Source organism: Notolepis coatsorum (genome assembly GCF_963971535.1).
Source record: "Notolepis coatsorum genome assembly, chromosome: 15".
Classification (NCBI taxonomy): Eukaryota; Metazoa; Chordata; class Actinopteri; order Aulopiformes; family Paralepididae; genus Notolepis; species Notolepis coatsorum.
In genome coordinates this window covers 89,212,637-89,230,759 of record NC_140179.1, presented here as the reverse complement: position 1 = coordinate 89,230,759, position 18,123 = coordinate 89,212,637, and the positions used below count along the sequence as shown (strand labels likewise).

At 45.3% G+C, this 18,123-nt stretch overlaps 1 protein-coding gene across 1 annotated transcript in view; it reads left to right on the top strand.

Annotated features, from left to right (window-relative positions):
* LOC311242137 (glycogen phosphorylase, muscle form-like) overlaps window positions 1-18,123 on the top strand; it is a gene marked incomplete at both ends in the record, with an annotated part of 173,511 nt that overhangs the window by 59,108 nt on the left and 96,280 nt on the right. Inside the window, one exon of the mRNA XM_084331091.1 lies at window positions 16,575-16,780. Within this exon, the coding sequence (XP_084187217.1) occupies window positions 16,575-16,780 (206 nt within the window). The remainder of the gene's footprint in view (window positions 1-16,574; window positions 16,781-18,123) is intronic.

The window sequence follows — 18,123 nt, the reverse complement described above, 5'->3', positions numbered from 1 at the left end:
GAACAATGAACACTACACAACAACCATCAAACGCACATAGCACACACATCCACACGCACACACTCACTTTAAACAAACACACTGTAGCACCCACTCCCCACACTTTATAGCACACACTCACTTTAAACAAACACACTGTAGCACCCACTCCCCACACTTTATATTTATTGATAAAGGATTGCACTACAACTCGTACACTTTACTGTAAATTGTACCTAAATTGAACCTCATCCCATTTCTGCTTTGCACTATATAGTATTGTATATTAGTACACTGCATAGTATTGTATATTATATGGTAACTCAGTTACGTCTATTCTGCATCGAACATTGTACATATGTCTATACTGAACACTGTGACCTCATTTTCTACTTCTAATTTACATGCTATACTATGTTATTGATACTTATCTTGTCTAGCACAGTCTCTGGAGCGTAACAGTAAGAAGCATTTTGTATAAAAGTATTCTGTACTTCTGTATGACAACTATTAAAAAAACTTGAAACTTGAACTTGGGTACTTTTTACACCCCTGCCCACAACATCATCAAATTATACACTTTTTTTAGAGAGACCTTCAGAATTGGCCAAAATTGTTGTGTTGTGTTTATACAGCTGTTGTGGAGGATATCCTAAAAAAACTAGATGGTAGTTATGATATCACTTTTACTTGAAGAGAACGGGTCACTGCAGACCCAAAGTGTTCATTCATTCAAATATCTAAATCGTTAATCAACTTAAGTAGCCTGAAAAGAGGGAAATAAAAACATTTGACCCCGCTATCTACATAAGCCTGGTCAAGGTATCCTTCTTGCTTTTAGGCTCGTAAACCAAACCGCCGCCTTTCAGTAATGAAATGATGTTATATTTCACAGAATCTCAAATTGAGATGTGACAGAATAATATGCATGGCCAGACACTAGCTGTCACCTCTCTCTCTCTCTCTCTCTCTCTCTCTCTCTCTCTCTCTCTCTCTCTCTCTCTCTCTCTCTCTCTCTCTCTCTCTCTCTCTCTCTCTCTCTCTCTCTCTCTCTCTCTCTCTCTCTTTCTGCCCCACACCACCACCATAGCTCTCTCTCTCTCTTCCAAGATGTCGTCCAGACATTGTCCCTTCAGTGTCACTTCAATGATTCTGGTGTCTTTCTCTGCTGTCAGCATTTATCTGCTACTTGATGGGACTCCCAGACGTGTCTCCCAGCCTGTGTGCGAGCTATGCCTCTGACCGCGGGACACAGGGAGACACGGAGAGACCCGCACGGGTCCGTCTTCTGACAGGAGAGAAAGCTGATTTATTTTTACAAGTGGGGTCAGCACGCGGTATCCAGACCGTCTGGCAGAGTGTACACTAATACCCCCTCCACCCGCCACGCACCGAGCCGCGCGCTGCTATTGGGGCGCAACCATGCACATCCGTCTCGCCTCGCCGCACCCCACGAGCCCGACCCATGGAGTTGATGGGTGATGGGAGGGGGGCGGGGGGGGGGGGGGAGGAGGGAGAGAGAGAGAGAGAGAGAGAGAGAGAGAGAGAGACAGACAGACAGACAGACAGACAGACAGACAGACAGACAGACAGACAGACAGACAGACAGACAGACAGACAGACAGACAGACAGACAGACAGAGATGGAGGAAAGAGAGATACTGACAGAGAGATAGGGAGAGGGACAGGAGAGAGAGATTGAGAGAAAAGAGAGAAAGAGGAGAGAGAGAGACAGGGAGGAAGAAAGGGAATAGAGAGAGATAAAGAAAGAGACAGAGCGAGAGAGAGAGAGATGGGAGAGAGAGAGGAAAGATAGAGAAGGAGAGAGAGACAGACAGAGATGGAGGGAAGAGAGAGATACAGAAAGAGACAGATAGAGCGATATAGGGAAGAGAGAGAGATAAAGAAAGAGACAGATAGAGCGATATAGGGAAGAGAGAGAGAGGAGAGAGAGACAGATATGGAGGGAAGAGAGAGTTACAGACAGAGACAGAGAGGAGAGAGAGGAGAAGAGAGTGCTATTGTTGTAGTGACTAATGCTGACACATAAACATCAAGGTGCTTCTGAGAGCAGGACATGTGGCAGGTGGTTTAGAAAACTCACATCCAGCCTCTGAAGAGCATCACTGCAAGTAACGTATTTGCAAATCTGGTATGTCATAAATGTATAGATGTAGCAGTACTGTCTATCTGTATGTCGTGTGTGTCATATATGTTATGATGAATTGAAAATGGGGGACCCTGATGTAAACAAGACGAAAGTCTTTCTCTGGTCTGCATCCCCTTAGCAATTGTATGTATTGAGCTGTACTGTACTGTACCCATTCTGCAAGTTTTCAATCAATCAATCAATCAACGTCACAGCTGTCACCCGTCACAGGGCTTTCACTTGTTGCCACTATATGATTATTTAAACTATATGAACGTGAGGATGGTGACCTACAGCCTATATAACCATTCCACCATACAGTCTTACATCCAAAGTATTTTGTGGCCCAGTGACTTGAGATGGCAAAAAAATTAAAACAGTCCAGATTGGGGCTTTAAAGCTCTTTCAAACGACAGCTGCCCACTCTGGCCGTGAGAGGTAACTGCACAGTGTTAGTTTTAAGTGTTTCAGAGACAAACGAGGAGGAGTGTCTAGTTCTTCAGGTTCCCTGTGATGGTAGAACTAATCTTGGAGAGGCTACTTTTTGTATTTAATGTATTTTGGCATCTCTTACAATGTGACCTTGTCTCTTTTGGATGTTTTAGATGTTTTATTAATAACCACTCCACGTCAACTTGTAATTGCTTTCTTTGATGTGATATTGCGTATCGAGCTGTATTTAAGGTTGACTGTGTGTTGGTGGCTTATTTATTGTATGTTTTATATTGATTGTGTGTGTGTGTGTTTTGTAACCTCAAAATGCCATGTCCACTCTACACTATTGAAAATGAGGGTCTCCCTCAATATACAGGTGCGTGCAGCTCAATAAATTAGAATATCGTGGAAAAGTCTATGTATTTAGCTGTATTGATGCAGTCATTTGTGCAAAAGGAGCCCCAACCAAGTACTGAGTGAACATACATGAACATACTTTTCAGAAGGCCTACATTTCTATATACAAAAGAAAAATACATCTATTTTTTATTTTTTATTGGTGATACAGCATTTTGGGCTTTCATGAGCTTTAAGACATAATCATCCAAATTAAAACAAATAAAGGCTTGAAATATTTCACTTTGTGTGTAATGAATCTATAATCTACGAGAGTTTCCCTTTTTGAATTGAATTACTGAAATAAAATAACTTTTCTACGATATTCTAATCGAGCTGCACCTGTATATTATAAAATATATACAGTATAGAAAATAGAAGAAAATTAAATACATTTCTTCAAGTGAAATGATTTGTGTGCGTTGTTTTCCAACAAGGCTGTCGCCTTCATGAGACTTAAGACTCGCGCCCCGTCCGCAGAGAAGATTCCGGCGTGTCTAGTTCTGCTGTGAGGTAAAATGGCAGCAGGCTGAAGGTGGCATTACCCGGTTATGATGGGATGTCTCTCTATCGCAGCATTACTCACTCAGCTTGGCTTTACATGTAGTAAAAATGCAGCGCTGCACCTTTCATTAGTACATAGAGCAAAGATTATGGCTCAACGCAGAGTCCTGAATTATGCATGAGATGTGCACTGTGTTACGGTATGCTGCTCCTCCCCCCCGCCCCCCAACTGCTCCTTCTAACACAAGGACCACACCTGCATCACGTTGCTCAGGCACATGCACGTGCACGCGCATGCGCACACACACACACACACACACACACACACACACACACACACACACACACACACACACACACACACACACACACACACACACACACACACACACACACACACACACACACACACACACAGGGAGAGACAGAGATTCTCAGCCCCTCCTTCCCTCACTATGCCTTTGAGCGTTTTCAGTGATTAGCGTTAGCAGTAGTTAGCGTTAGCAGGTTAGCTTAGTTGGAGTACTCAGGTGCTTATTTTGTTCCCTGCCTACAAGTCAGGTTCATTCCTACAAGTCAGGTTTATTCCGACAAGTCAGGTTTATTCCTACAAGTCAGGTTTATTCCTACAAGTCAGCTTCATTCCTACTAGTCAGGTTCATTCCTACAAGTCAGGTACATTTCTACAAGTCAGGTTCATTCCTACAAGTCAGGTTCATTCCTACAAGTCAGGTTTATTCTGACAAGTCAGGTTCATTCCTACAAGTCAGGTTCATTCCTACAAGTCAAGTTCATTCCTACAAGTCAGGTTCATTCCTACAAGTCAGGTTCATTCTGACAAGTCAGGTTCATTCTGACAAGTCAGGTTTATTCCTACAAGTCAGGTTCATTCCTACAAGTCAGGTTTATTCTGACAAGTCAGGTTCAGGTTTATTCTGACAAGTCAGGTTCATTCCTACTAGTCAGGTTCATTCCTACAAGTCAGGTTCATTCCTACAAGTCAGGTTAATTTCTACAAGTCAGGTTCATTCCTACTAGTCAGGTTCATTCCTACAAGTCAGGTTCATTCCTACAAGTCAGGTTCATTTCTACAAGTCAGGTTCATTCCTACAAGTCAGGTTCATTCTTACAAGTCAGGTTCATTCCTACAAGTCAGGTTCATTTCTACAAGTCAGGTTCATTCCTACAAGTCAGGTTCATTCCTACTAGTCAGGTTCATTCCTACAAGTCAGGTTCATTCCTACAAGTCAGGTTCATTTCTACAAGTCAGGTTCATTCCTACAAGTCAGGTTCATTCCTACAAGTCAGGTTCATTCCTACAAGTCAGGTTCATTTCTACAAGTCAGGTTCATTCCTACAAGTCAGGTTCATTTGTACAAGTCAGGTTAATTCCTACAAGTCAGGTTCATTTCTACAAGTCAGGTTCATTCTTACAAGTCAGGTTCATTCCTACAAGTCAGGTTCATTCGTACACGTCAGGTTAATTCCTACAAGTCAGGTTCATTCCTACAAGTCAGGTTTATTCCCACAAGTCAGGTTAATTCTGACAAGTCGGCATTGTTGCGTCCAACTCTTCTGAGGGCCTGGGCACCAAGGAGTGGCTCTGCTGGCACTGCAGGCGCTGGCACAGATCCCCATCTTAAATTATAATAATAATAATAATAATAATAATAATAATAATAATAATAATAATAATAATAATAATTATTATTATTATTATTATTATTATTATTATTATTATTATTATTATTATTATTATTATTATTATTATTATTATTATTATTATTATTATTATTATTATTATATATTTGTGTATCATTCTATTTGGGCTGTGGGGGTGCTTAGTGTCTGATTTAGGTTAAATCATACATTAAGCACCCCCACAGCCCAAATGGAATGATCCAAACATTTTATAAAAGAAAAATAATTAATTTAATAAAAACTTTTTTCTTGTATGTCATAACAGGGAATGTCATAATGGGATGTCATGATGTCATAACAGAATGTCATAACGGAATCTTCAGTTTTGAAGCGTAACATCTGATCTCAGTATCTCAATATCATTGTGCATCTTGGAACAGGACTGAACAGATAGACTAAACAACACATAGACTGAAACCTGCATTTCTCAACCAAGGTGCCTTGCCGACCGTTTTGCTGTGGAAAGGTGAGCGTCCACAACGGCTAGCTAGCTGTTCTACTTGAATACTGAATGTTAATATTGAATCAGACAATATTGAATACTGAATGTTAATATTGAATCAGACAATATTGAATACTGAATGTTAATATTGAATCAGACCATATTGAATACTGAATGTTAATATTGAATCAGACCATATTGAATACTGAATGTTAATATTGAATCAGACAATATTGAATACTGAATGTTAATATTGAATCAGACAATATTGAATACTGAATGTTAATACAGGTTGACAGTTGACATAATTTGACAGTTGACAGGGGGCTGGAAAGTTGATTTAATAAAAGAAAAAAGACTAATTTAATCAGATTAATCACTTTATTCAAATTGAGGATTTAGTTTGAGGATATATATATATATATAAAATCATAAAAAAGAAAATGAGAATACTTTTTTTTATTTATATCTTTTAATTAAAAACGAAGGTTCGAACGTCCGTTCGAAAAACCACGACGGAGTTTGAATCACTATTCAAATTGAGGAGTTAGTTTGAGGATATAAAAAAGATTTTTTTTTTTTTTATAAAATAATTTAATTTTAATTTTAATCTTTTAATTAAAAACGAAGGTTCGAACGTCCGTTCGAAGAACCCTGACGAAGTTTGAATCCCAAAAACAGGCTTCGGGGACAGCCTTACCATACATATTATTTATTATTATTCAAATGGAACTCAAACATGTTCCGTTGTGATGTCACAGTATGATGTCATAATAGAACATTCTAGAACATTTGTGATGTCACAGTATGATGTCATAATAGACATTCTAGAGCATTTGTGTTCTATAATATATTCAACAATTCTCTCAAGATCTCATTGTGCATCTTGAGACAGGATAGATAGACTGTCTTTCCTACAACACATAGACTGAAACCTGCATTTCTAAAACAAGATGCCTTGGTTTAGCTGTGGAAAGGTGAGCATCCACAACGGCTAGCTAGCTGTTCTACTTGAATACTGAATGTTAATATTGAATCAGACAATATTGAATACTGAATGTTAATATTGAATCAGACCATATTGAATACTGAATGTTAATATTGAATCAGACCATATTGAATACTGAATGTTAAAATTCAGGTTGACAGTTGACAGGGGGCTGGAAAGTTGATTTAATAAAAGAAAAGATTAATTTAATCAGATTAATCACTTTATTTGAGGATATGTAAAACAAAACAAAAAAGTTTTTAATTAAAAACGAAGGTTCGAACGTCCGTTCGAAGAACCCTGACGAAGTTTGAATCCCAAAAATGTAATCAGATTAATCACTTTATTTGAGGATATACATTTTTATTTTTTAAATGTATAATAATTTTTTTAAATGTCTTTTAATAATAAAAAAAAAATCTATTGGTGATTAAACAAAGGAGAATATGAATTATGATTTTTCTTTGCATCTTTGACAGTGAATAACACCATGCTAATAATGGCCAAACATTAAAAACTGCCACTGATCTCATTCAGCATGTGGATCCATTTCATAATTGTATCCGTTTCAAAACATAACCGTGGCTTGGTTGCATTTCTTGTTTATAAAGAATAGGTAGTTGGTAAACAATGGTAAACATAAATTAACACAATTCAACTAAAGCAACTCATTTAAAAATCTGATTGGGATTCTTTTTACAGATGAAGAGATACATCTTGCTGGAGGAGGAGAAGGAGGAGGAGGAGAGGGAGGAGGCGGAGAGGGAGGAGGAGGAGAAGGAGGATGAGGATGTGGTGAGCCACGACCGCAGGCCCCTCATCCTCAGCGTCCTGAACCCCCCTGGCTCCGACAGACTCCTAAATCCCCTGACCCGCCCACGCCTGCCCCAGGAGGTCCTATTGGCCATCGGAGGCCGGAGTGGCGGCATCCTGACCAATGGCATGGAGGTTTACGATATCCGAGCCGGTGGATGGATGGACATGAGCGTTGAGGGGGAGAGTCCCCGGGCCTTCCACGGCACCGCTTATCTCCACGGTCTGGTCTACTGCGTCGGCGGCTGGGACGGTTTAGAGCATCTCAACAGTGTGCGCAGGTTCAACCCAGTCACTCGCAGCTGGCTGCAGGCGGCTCCCATGCACTCACGCCGCAGTCTCGTCAGCGTGGTCGTGTTGGGCGGCTGTATCTACGCCATGGGAGGGTACGACGGACACGCACCTGATAGGTATTTTGAGTTCATTACTGTCTAATATTTTACATCCAGCGCCTCTGGGTGCATAGGTCTCTGGAATGTGCCAGTGGGTCGAGTGACGAAGCCAGCCAGGCAGGCACCCAGAAATACTTTGACCTGATGACCTGTGTGATCTAATGCATGGCTATATATCGGCCTCCGGCCACAGGCCAGTGAGAGAAGCAAACCAGATTCATCCTTAGACTACCATATATGACCAAGCCTGTCTGATCATCCATTATAACCAGTGGCTCGCTAAATTTGGAACTCCCACATAGTATTTAAGCCATGATGTGATTGTCATTCTGGAGCCTTGCAGGCCCCATGGAGGGCTGTTGTAACTGAGGGGTACAATTCCCTGACTGTATTGTTAGATATGATATTTAATACCACTACCTCTTGTACTTTAACTTCTGGCCATCCAGTACATGATATAAGTATGATGAACACTTTCCCACCTGATGAAACGAATCCACACAAATGCACCAAATCGAAGGTTTAATATAGCAAAAGGTATATACAACGTTCACTTAATTACATTTATGATTTGAAATATGAAATATGCACTTTTATGGCAAATGAGTATTCGTAGGTAAATCAACATTGAATGTCCAATCTCTGGTTACGCAGGGAGTAAGTATACAACCTGGAATATTTAGGAAACGATAGCGATGGTACTTAAATGATTATAGCTGGATACACTAAGGGGGGGGGGGGGGTCCCGCTGGTTGTAAGACAGTAGGAGGGGGGGGTTAGAGAAGCCGCTGGCGGTATCCCATCTGGCCGACGGTGTCTTGGGAGAATCCAAAGTCTTGGACACGGTGCCCACAGAACCTCGGTCCACAGACGAATACAGCTGGACCCTCTGTGGACGGTAGCTGCCGGTCCACAACGGAGAGACGTGAGGCGACCTCACTGGTGTAGAGCGCCGTCTCACCTGGAGTCCTCTCCGGGGGGTAGTTCCAACACTCCGCAGTGTTGGCCTTTATCCATGGAATAATCAAAGCACCCAAAGCATAATCCAAGCCGTGGAAGGCTCGCCGTCGTCCGGGTAGAGTAATCCAATATACAGGTCCAGTCGCTCTTGGCCCGGAGCTCCTCGGATGCAAGCACCACTAGGGGTCTGCTCAGCCTGGTTAAGCGTCCAGATAACGTCAGGAACGATGGGGGTACTGATAACTTTAGAACTCTAACCGAACGATGCACCATACATAAATAGACTATTATTAGCTTAATAGAATACGTCCAACTCGACGGTATAGTGCCAAACTATGACTATTCAACTATTAATCTACACGATATCTCAATGCCTGTTCTGGGCCAAGTAGGCCTTACTACACCACACGTGCGTCGTGGGGAGGCTTTTGCGTCTGTCACTCTGTTGGAGGGTAAAGAACTGGACTAAAAGGAAGTTCTACTTTACTTGCGCCATATATATATGCGCTATGAACAAATAGTACCATTCGTATTTCGCCCGACATATTCCTGCGCGGAACCGGGGCTTGCCACGACATGTTAGGCGGCACGATTGAACTTGGACCTAGGGGTATGGCAACCTGGCGCCAGGTTCTCGTCCAATGGTAGAATGAAACTATTATGGGCTGTTTAGTAGACTAAAGGGATATTCAATGCATATTGTACAAGGAATATACAGGGGATATCAAACGATATACAAATACAATTAAATATATATATATAAATAAATATATATATTCGGTTTAATCTGATCCTTCACAACAGCCGCCCCCTAATTAGTCCCACCTAATTAGCTAAGCAGAGACAGATTAACCGCACTGTCTACCACTCAAGGTCCGCTGTAAGGGTCAGTCAACTCACAAAGTCATGGGGTCATGGTCATCATCGATAGTATCTGGGAGTCGGGGCAGTTCTATGAGCCTCGCCACGGGACGTGTGTAAGTGCGCCCTTGGACGAGTACTTCAGCTGCTCGGACCTTGCCATCGGCACCGGTGATCACTTTGCTTACGCGGCCAGCCGGCCACATAGCTCTGGGTAGTGACTGGTCAATAATCATGACGACTGTTCCTTCTGTCAAATTGTCTCTCTCTTTTACCCACTTCTGGCGGGTCTGTAGAGACGGTAGGTAGTGAAGTAGGAAGCTGCTCCAAAACTTGTCAGCTAGTACTTGGCTGTACCTCCACATTCTTCGGCCGTTCGCTTCTTCAGGCCTGTACATTGTCTGGGGTAGCGCGGGGTCCAGCCGCCCCATTAGGAGTGTGTTGGGGGTGACTGGGTCGACATCTGCTACATCACTGGAGACGTAACCGAGGGGCTTTGAGTTCAATACTCCCTCGATCTCCGTGAGGACTGTCATTAGGACTTCCTCCGCCACAGTCTGGGCTCCAAGTACGGCGTACAGGGCTGTCTTTATAGAACGTACTTCTCATTCCCAGGTTCCACCGAAGTGGGGTGCATTCGGGGGATTAAACTGGAAGTCAATCTGGGATGGAGCGAGGTGGGTCTTAAGTTCTGGGCCCATAGCTTGGAAGCTCTCTCTCTCAGCTCTCTTTCTCCGCCTTTGAAGTTGGTCCCGTGATCAGACAACAATGTAGACGGTTTTCCTTTCCGTGATGTGAATCTTCGGAAGGCCATAAGGAATGAGTCTGTGCTCATGGTCGGAAGGAGCTCGATATGTATCGCTCTGGTGGTCATGCATTTGAATACAATACCCCACCGCTTCTCGGTGCCTCTTCCTCTCTTTATATACAACGGGCCAAAGCAGTCCATGCCTGTGGAGTGGAATGGCTTGTCGCCGATTCGGAGGCGACAGGGGGGTAAGTCAGCCATCCGTGGTATGCTGGGCTGCGCGCGCCACTTACGGCAGTCTAGACAGGTTCGCTGGAAGCGCCGTACTGCTTCTCTCCCTTGCAATATCCAATAACGACGTCTGATCTCCGCGAAGACTCTCTCTGCTCCTGCGTGGTGTACATCCTCGTCGTATTTCTGTATGATCAGCTCTGTGACCTTGTGTCGGCTGTTCAAGACGATCGGGTACTTAATGTCATCTGGTAGATCGGGGGCTCTCCGCAGGCGACCACCCACTCTGATGAGATTATGGGCGTCACTCTCTGGTGCCAGGTGAATCAGTCTGCTGTCTGATGGGACGGGGTTTCCTCCCTGTAGACAGTCTAGCTCATCGGGGAACGAGTCTCTCTGGGCTCGTTGTAGTAGAAGAAGTTCTGCTTCTTCGTAGTCAGCTGCTGACATGTCAGTGGTGGACTGAATCTCTGGGTGGTGCCGCAGGAATGTTCTTTGCTGCGCACTCTCTACGGTAATGCAGTCATCTATGTTGGGGTCTGTGGAGGCGACAGTGCTCAGTCCACAGAACATAGGTTTCTTGTTCTCAGCCTCCTCGTTACTTGCTTCCCACGGGGTGGGCGTAGGCCAATCTCCTTCCGGGAGCTTGAGGAATTCTGGTCCGTCACTGTAGATGTTGCGACGGGTTAGGTCATCCAGAGGCATTCCCCGGGTGATGACGTCAGCTGGGTTGTGTTTGGTGTCCACATACCGCCAGCTTGCTTCTTCGGTTAACTCTTGAATCTCGGTGACTCTGACTCCCACGAAGACTTTGTATCTGCATGAATCAGACTTGATCCATGTGAGTACTGTCGTGGAGTCTGACCACAAGATTGTTCTGTGCACCGGAATGGTGAGTTCACGTTGGATTAACGTGGCTAGATGCGCTCCTGCGAGGGCTGCGCAGAGCTCTAGACGTGGGATAGATTGTTGCTTACGTGGGGCTATTCTTGAGCGGGCCAGGATGAAAGCAGTGTGTATCTTTCCTCCCTTCTCTTGGGCACGCAGGTAGGCCACCGATCCGTAGGCTACTTCGGAGGCGTCGCTGAAGACGTGCAGCTCAATCTCGCATGTCTCTGGCCTCACTGTGGATGGGAAGTAGCTGCGGCGTATCTTGATGCCTGGGAGTGAGCGGAGTTCCGTCTCCCACTCTCTCCATGTTGAGGCAAGGTGTGCGGGTATTGGGTCGTCCCAGCCCTGGTCCTTGTCCCATAGTGCTCGTACAATCATCTTTGCCCTGGTGGTGTAAGGTAGAATACATCCCAACGGGTCATATTGTCTGGCAAGTGTTCTGTACACACTCCGTCTGGTGGTCGGTATCGCCGTCGACCTTCCCTGCTCTGGAGCCAAGGGTTTGTGTCTATAGTGGAGCGAGTCTGTTTTGAAGCGCCAGACTAGTCCTAGTGTCATTTCTTGGGCTTATCTCATTTCTATGCCTTATCTCCTGGATCACGTAATCCCATATACGTCCATATCTCTGGTCCAGCGCCGCTAGGGCCGCTGTGTATGGCGTCGAAGATGTGGCATAGGCTAGCGCTATATTGTGCGCTCGCGGTACTTTCAGGTGCTTCAGTAATATTGCATACTTGTGGCGTTCATCAGCGACATCCACCATCATTGTCTCTAAGCACATCCGGAGCTCCGTGTACTGTGCTCGACTCTCGTAGGCGAAGTCTGGGAATGACGGTGTGGCATTGTATGACGCCGTGGATGGCTGATACATCGGCGAGCGTTGGGGAAGAGACCTCCTGGGCGAGTCCCCTCTTGCGCCTCGCTGTGGGCTGGTACTGACAGGGTACCATGGCCCGCTGGTCCAGGTGCTGTTCCTCGGGGCTGGTCGTGCGTCGTGCTCACCCGTGAATAGAGTCGGGGGTCTGTAGCACAGCGCCGCGGGGGTATAGCCTGGACTGTATGGGACCTCCTGGTCCGGTGGAGTACTGTGCTGTCGTCGGGCTTGGTTCTCCTCCTCTCCCTCTTCTTCCTCTATCAGATCTTCCAGATCCTGTAATCGTTTATTTAGCTTCTCCGCAGTGTATGCCGCTCCTTCCTTGTAGCTGGGTCTCGCTTGGACCGGTCTGGGAAGGGGGTCTGCGGGGGGTCTAGACTCGGTCTGTTGGTCAAGTTCAGGGTCGCTTGCTCGTTGTGGTGACGCTGCCCTTGACTGTTGTCTCGACGAGTTCCTTGAACCCCTGGCGGAGGGAGAGGGTGTTGCCTTGCGGATCAGCTGCTCCATTAGCTGCGCTTGTAACTTGTCGCGCTCGACTTCGCGCTTGGTGAGATCTGCTTCTCTTTGGGCACCGGCAGCGGCGCGCTGGGCGTCGGCCCGGTCTCTTGCCATATTTTCTTCTGTCTGAAGGCGTCTCATCTCCAGGCGTGTGCGCTCTTCTTCGCTCCGTTGTTGCGCTTGGAGGTGTTCGCGCTCGCTGGTCGCCTGTGCTTGGAGACGTTCGCGCTCGCTAAGCGCCTGTGCTTGGAGCCGATCGCGTTCGGTAGAGGCTGTCAGGCTGACGAGGAACGCCTGTTGTAGCATCCTCTCCGCTTCGCTGGGGGAAGGCGGTTGTGGAGGTGAGCTGCTCCTGCGTGAGCCGCTCCTGGGGGTACTCGTTGGGGAGTCCTGGAGCTCTATTTCCTCGGCGCTCTCCTCCTCTTCTTCCGTGCAGAGTTCTCTCTCTGTAGGGTTGTCTTCCTCCCGGGGCTGGTCGGGGACTACTTCTTGGGTAGTGGCGGGGGGTAAAGGCATGTCAGTTCCCTCCTGGTCCCCACCGTGAGCTTGGTCAGTTACATTAGGACCTACTAGGGCCTCTGTGGTCGGGGAAACCTGGTCGTTAAGGTCAGACATAATTTTACTTTCTACTTTTACCGCGTTTACCGTTTGTCGAAGGCTAGGTAGTTGACTGACAGTGTAAGCCTCTAAGTACTGAGGTGTCTGTCGTCTGCGCCACGGGCGTTCTAGGTTAGGAGGATCGTTTCGTGGAGTGTTCATCATAGGCCATTTCGATATTAATAACACTATATTAATATTACACTAGTTACCCTCCGGCTCGAAGGACCAATTGTAACTGAGGGGTACAATTCCCTGACTGTATTGTTAGATATGATATTTAATACCACTACCTCTTGTACTTTAACTTCTGGCCATCCAGTACATGATATAAGTATGATGAACACTTTCCCACCTGATGAAACGAATCCACACAAATGTACCAAATCGAAGGTTTAATATAGCAAAAGGTATATACAACGTTCACTTAATTACATTTATGATTTGAAACATGAAATATGCACTTTTATGGCAAATGAGTATTCGTAGGTAAATCAACATTGAATGTCCAATCTCTGGTTACGCAGGGAGTAAGTATACAACCTGGAATATTTAGGAAACGATAGCGATGGTACTTAAATGATTATAGCTGGATACACTAAGGGGGGGGGGGGGGTCCCGCTGGTTGTAAGACAGTAGGAGGGGGGGGTTAGAGAAGCCGCTGGCGGTATCCCATCTGGCCGACGGTGTCTTGGGAGAATCCAAAGTCTTGGACACGGTGCCCACAGAACCTCGGTCCACAGACGAATACAGCTGGACCCTCTGTGGACGGTAGCTGCCGGTCCACAACGGAGAGACGTGAGGCGACCTCACTGGTGTAGAGCGCCGTCTCACCTGGAGTCCTCTCCGGGGGGTAGTTCCAACACTCCGCAGTGTTGGCCTTTATCCATGGAATAATCAAAGCACCCAAAGCATAATCCAAGCCGTGGAAGGCTCGCCGTCGTCCGGGTAGAGTAATCCAATATACAGGTCCAGTCGCTCTTGGCCCGGAGCTCCTCGGATGCAAGCACCACTAGGGGTCTGCTCAGCCTGGTTAAGCGTCCAGATAACGTCAGGAACGATGGGGGTACTGATAACTTTAGAACTCTAACCGAACGATGCACCATACATAAATAGACTATTATTAGCTTAATAGAATACGTCAAACTCGACGGTATAGTGCCAAACTATGACTATTCAACTATTAATCTACACGATATCTCAATGCCTGTTCTGGGCCAAGTAGGCCTTACTACACCACACGTGCGTCGTGGGGAGGCTTTTGCGTCTGTCACTCTGTTGGAGGGTAAAGAACTGGACTAAAAGGAAGTTCTACTTTACTTGCGCCATATATATATGCGCTATGAACAAATAGTACCATTCGTATTTCGCCCGACATATTCCTGCGCGGAACCGGGGCTTGCCACGACATGTTAGGCGGCACGATTGAACTTGGACCTAGGGGTATGGCAACCTGGCGCCAGGTTCTCTTCCAATGGTAGAATGAAACTATTATGGGCTGTTTAGTAGACTAAAGGGATATTCAATGCATATTGTACAAGGAATATACAGGGGATATCAAACGATATACAAATACAATTAAATATATATAAATAAATATATATATTCGGTTTAATCTGATCCTTCACAACAGCTGTGGTCTCCAGGACTGTCCTCGTTCTCCATGTGTTCCTGTCAATAAATACCATCGAGTGACTTCACATTTGTTTCCTGAATCTCTGTCCAGCTGGCTCAAACTCAATCCAAAGAAACATCTGAACACCGCAGAGCGCTACGAGCCTGAAACCAACCAGTGGACAGTGATCTCACCCATACTGAAGCGCAGGAGCTCCGCCGGGGCAGCAGCCCTCCACGGCAAGGTGGGTGGAATTGAGGGACACAGGGTGGGTGGAACTGAGGAACACAGGGTGGGTGGAACTGAGGAACACACGGTGGGTGGAACTGAGGAACACAGGGTGGAACTGAGGAACACAGGGTGGAACAGAGGAACACAGGGTGGGTGGAACTGAGGAACACAGGGTGGGTGGAACTGAGGAACACAGGGTGGGTGGAACTGAGGAACACAGGGTGGATGGAACTGAGGAACACAGGGTGGGTGGAACTGAGGAACACAGGGTGGATGGAACTGAGGAACACAGGGTGGGTGGAACTGAGGAACACAGGGTGGAACAGAGGAACACAGGGTGGGTGGAACTGAGGAACACAGGGTGGGTGAAACTGAGGAACACAGGGTGGATGGAACTGAGGAACACAGGGTGGAACTGAGGAACACAGGGTGGAACTGAGGGACACAGGGTATAACTGAGGGACACAGGGTGGAACTGAGGAACACAGGGTGGGTGGAACTGAGGAACACAGGGCGGGTGGAACTGAGGAACACAGGGTGGGTGGAACTGCGGAACACAGGGTGGAACTGAGGGACACAGGGTATAACTGAGGGACACAGGGTGGAACTGAGGAACACAGGGTGGAACTGAGGGACACAGGGTATAACTGAGGGACACAGGGTGGAACTGAGGAACACAGGGTGGGTGGAACTGAGGAACACAGGGTGGGTGGAACTGAGGAACACAGGGTGGGTGGAACTGAGGAACACAGGGTGGTAGATGAATGTTTACATTAAAGACTAAGCGATTGGTATCATTCAGAAACAGAAATCAGAAATGTCTTCATCAAGTCAGCTGCACATACAAGGAATGTGTCTGGGTCCTTTGGTGCATCAACATTAACAGACAATTAAAGTAGAAATAAATAAAATGGAATATATAAACTAAATTAGAATATTCTTTCTTATTACAGGTTTACATCTGTGGTGGCTTCAACGGGGCGAAGTGTCTGCTCACAGCTGAGTGCTACAGCCCAGACACCAACCAGTGGACTCTGATCGCCCCCATGAGCAGCAGGCGTGCCGGAGTGGGAGTGGCTGCGTACGGAGGACATGTCTATGCGGTAGGTGCACACGGAGACAAATGCTAGATATTTTTATAAATATGTATCATTTGACTTGCAATGCTGCTGTGATGCCCTCATTTCCCTAAGTGGATTAATACAGTGTCTGCTTGCCGCCTGCCTTAACCACATACTAAAACATTCCTCTCATGTGTCCTGTCCTCAGGTGGGAGGGTGGGACCGTGGAAACGACCTGCGTAGCGTGGAGGCCTATAGCCCCTTGACTGACTCCTGGCGCGCCCTGCCAGACATGCTCACCCGCCGCGGCAGCTTTGGCATCGGGGTGTTGGACGACCTGCTCTTCGTGGCCGGAGGCTACAATGGCTTCACCACCATCTTCCACGTGGAGTGCTACGACCAGAGCAGCGAAAGGTGGACTGTAGCCGAGAACATGAAGAGCCACCGCGCAGGCCTAAGCTGCTGCATAATGCCTAACAGATTTTAGACCCAAATGAAATGCAATGACTGCAGTGGTCAAAGCAGTGGCTGATGCATTACGAGGATATACTGTATAGTGGTTCACAAGACCGTATTGTAAATACACCCTTTACCCTAACTTTCTCAACCAAGTGTTTACTAGTATTGTAAATACACCCTGCACCCTCCCCTTCACTTTAAAGGAAGGAGGTACTGTATACAATTTAAATTGTAAATTGTATATTGTATAGGGTGACCATATTTTGATTTCCAAAAAAGAGGACATGCTGGCCCCAGCCTCGAGATACTTACTGATACTTTGCACAATCGAAGCGGGCATGGCCACCTTCATTTCACTGTCTTGTGTACTGTACTGTATGTGATGAATAAACCTCTTGAATCTTGAATCTCTACTCAAAGTTTACTCAAAGATGCCTTTATTGTTTTAACATGCTTGGAAACATGCACCCAGAAAAGCGCAATTTTTTTTTAATACTTGAACTTGAGGACTGCATACTTTTTTTGCAAAGCTTATCTTTATACATTATGCTTATAGCACATGCATAAGCCTGGTCTTTTTTGAAAGATAACATTCTGAAGTTACTAATGCAAAAAAGGAAAATCACTTTTAGTGCTAATGAAATAGAGTAGCATATAGGTCTGAACTTGAGTTGAACGTGAACTTGTGCACTCACATTTTTCTGCAGTGGTTGCAATATCCCAAATTTAACCACATAACATGCGCCCAGAAAAGTGGCAATTTATTTTTACTTGAACTTGAGGACTGCATACTTTTTTGCAAAGTTTATCTTTACACTTTATGCTTATAGCACATGCATAAGCCTGGTCTCTTTTGAAAGATAACATTCTGAAGTTTCGTACACAATAAAAAAAATCACTTTTAGTGCTAATGAGTAACATAGGGCTGAACATGAGTTGAACTTGTGTACTCACGTTTTTGTGTAGTATAGTTGCAATATTCCAAAATAATATATATATTTTTTGTATAAGCTGGAAAACACCGCAAATCCATAGCCTGAAGGCACATGGGCCTGAAGGGACATCAACGTGTGTTGTCGGGCCTTACAAATACATTTGATTTTGATTTGATTATCAATAAGGTAGGATATCTGGAACACACAAACACACTATTTTTTTAATCACATGCCATGAAACTCTGGGACCTGGCTGAATTTAAAGGGGAACTATTTTACTATTTCTTTCACTATTTGGGCACTTTTACACAATTCCTGTGAGTCTATGGAACACCTCTGTATTATATATATATTTTTTTTATT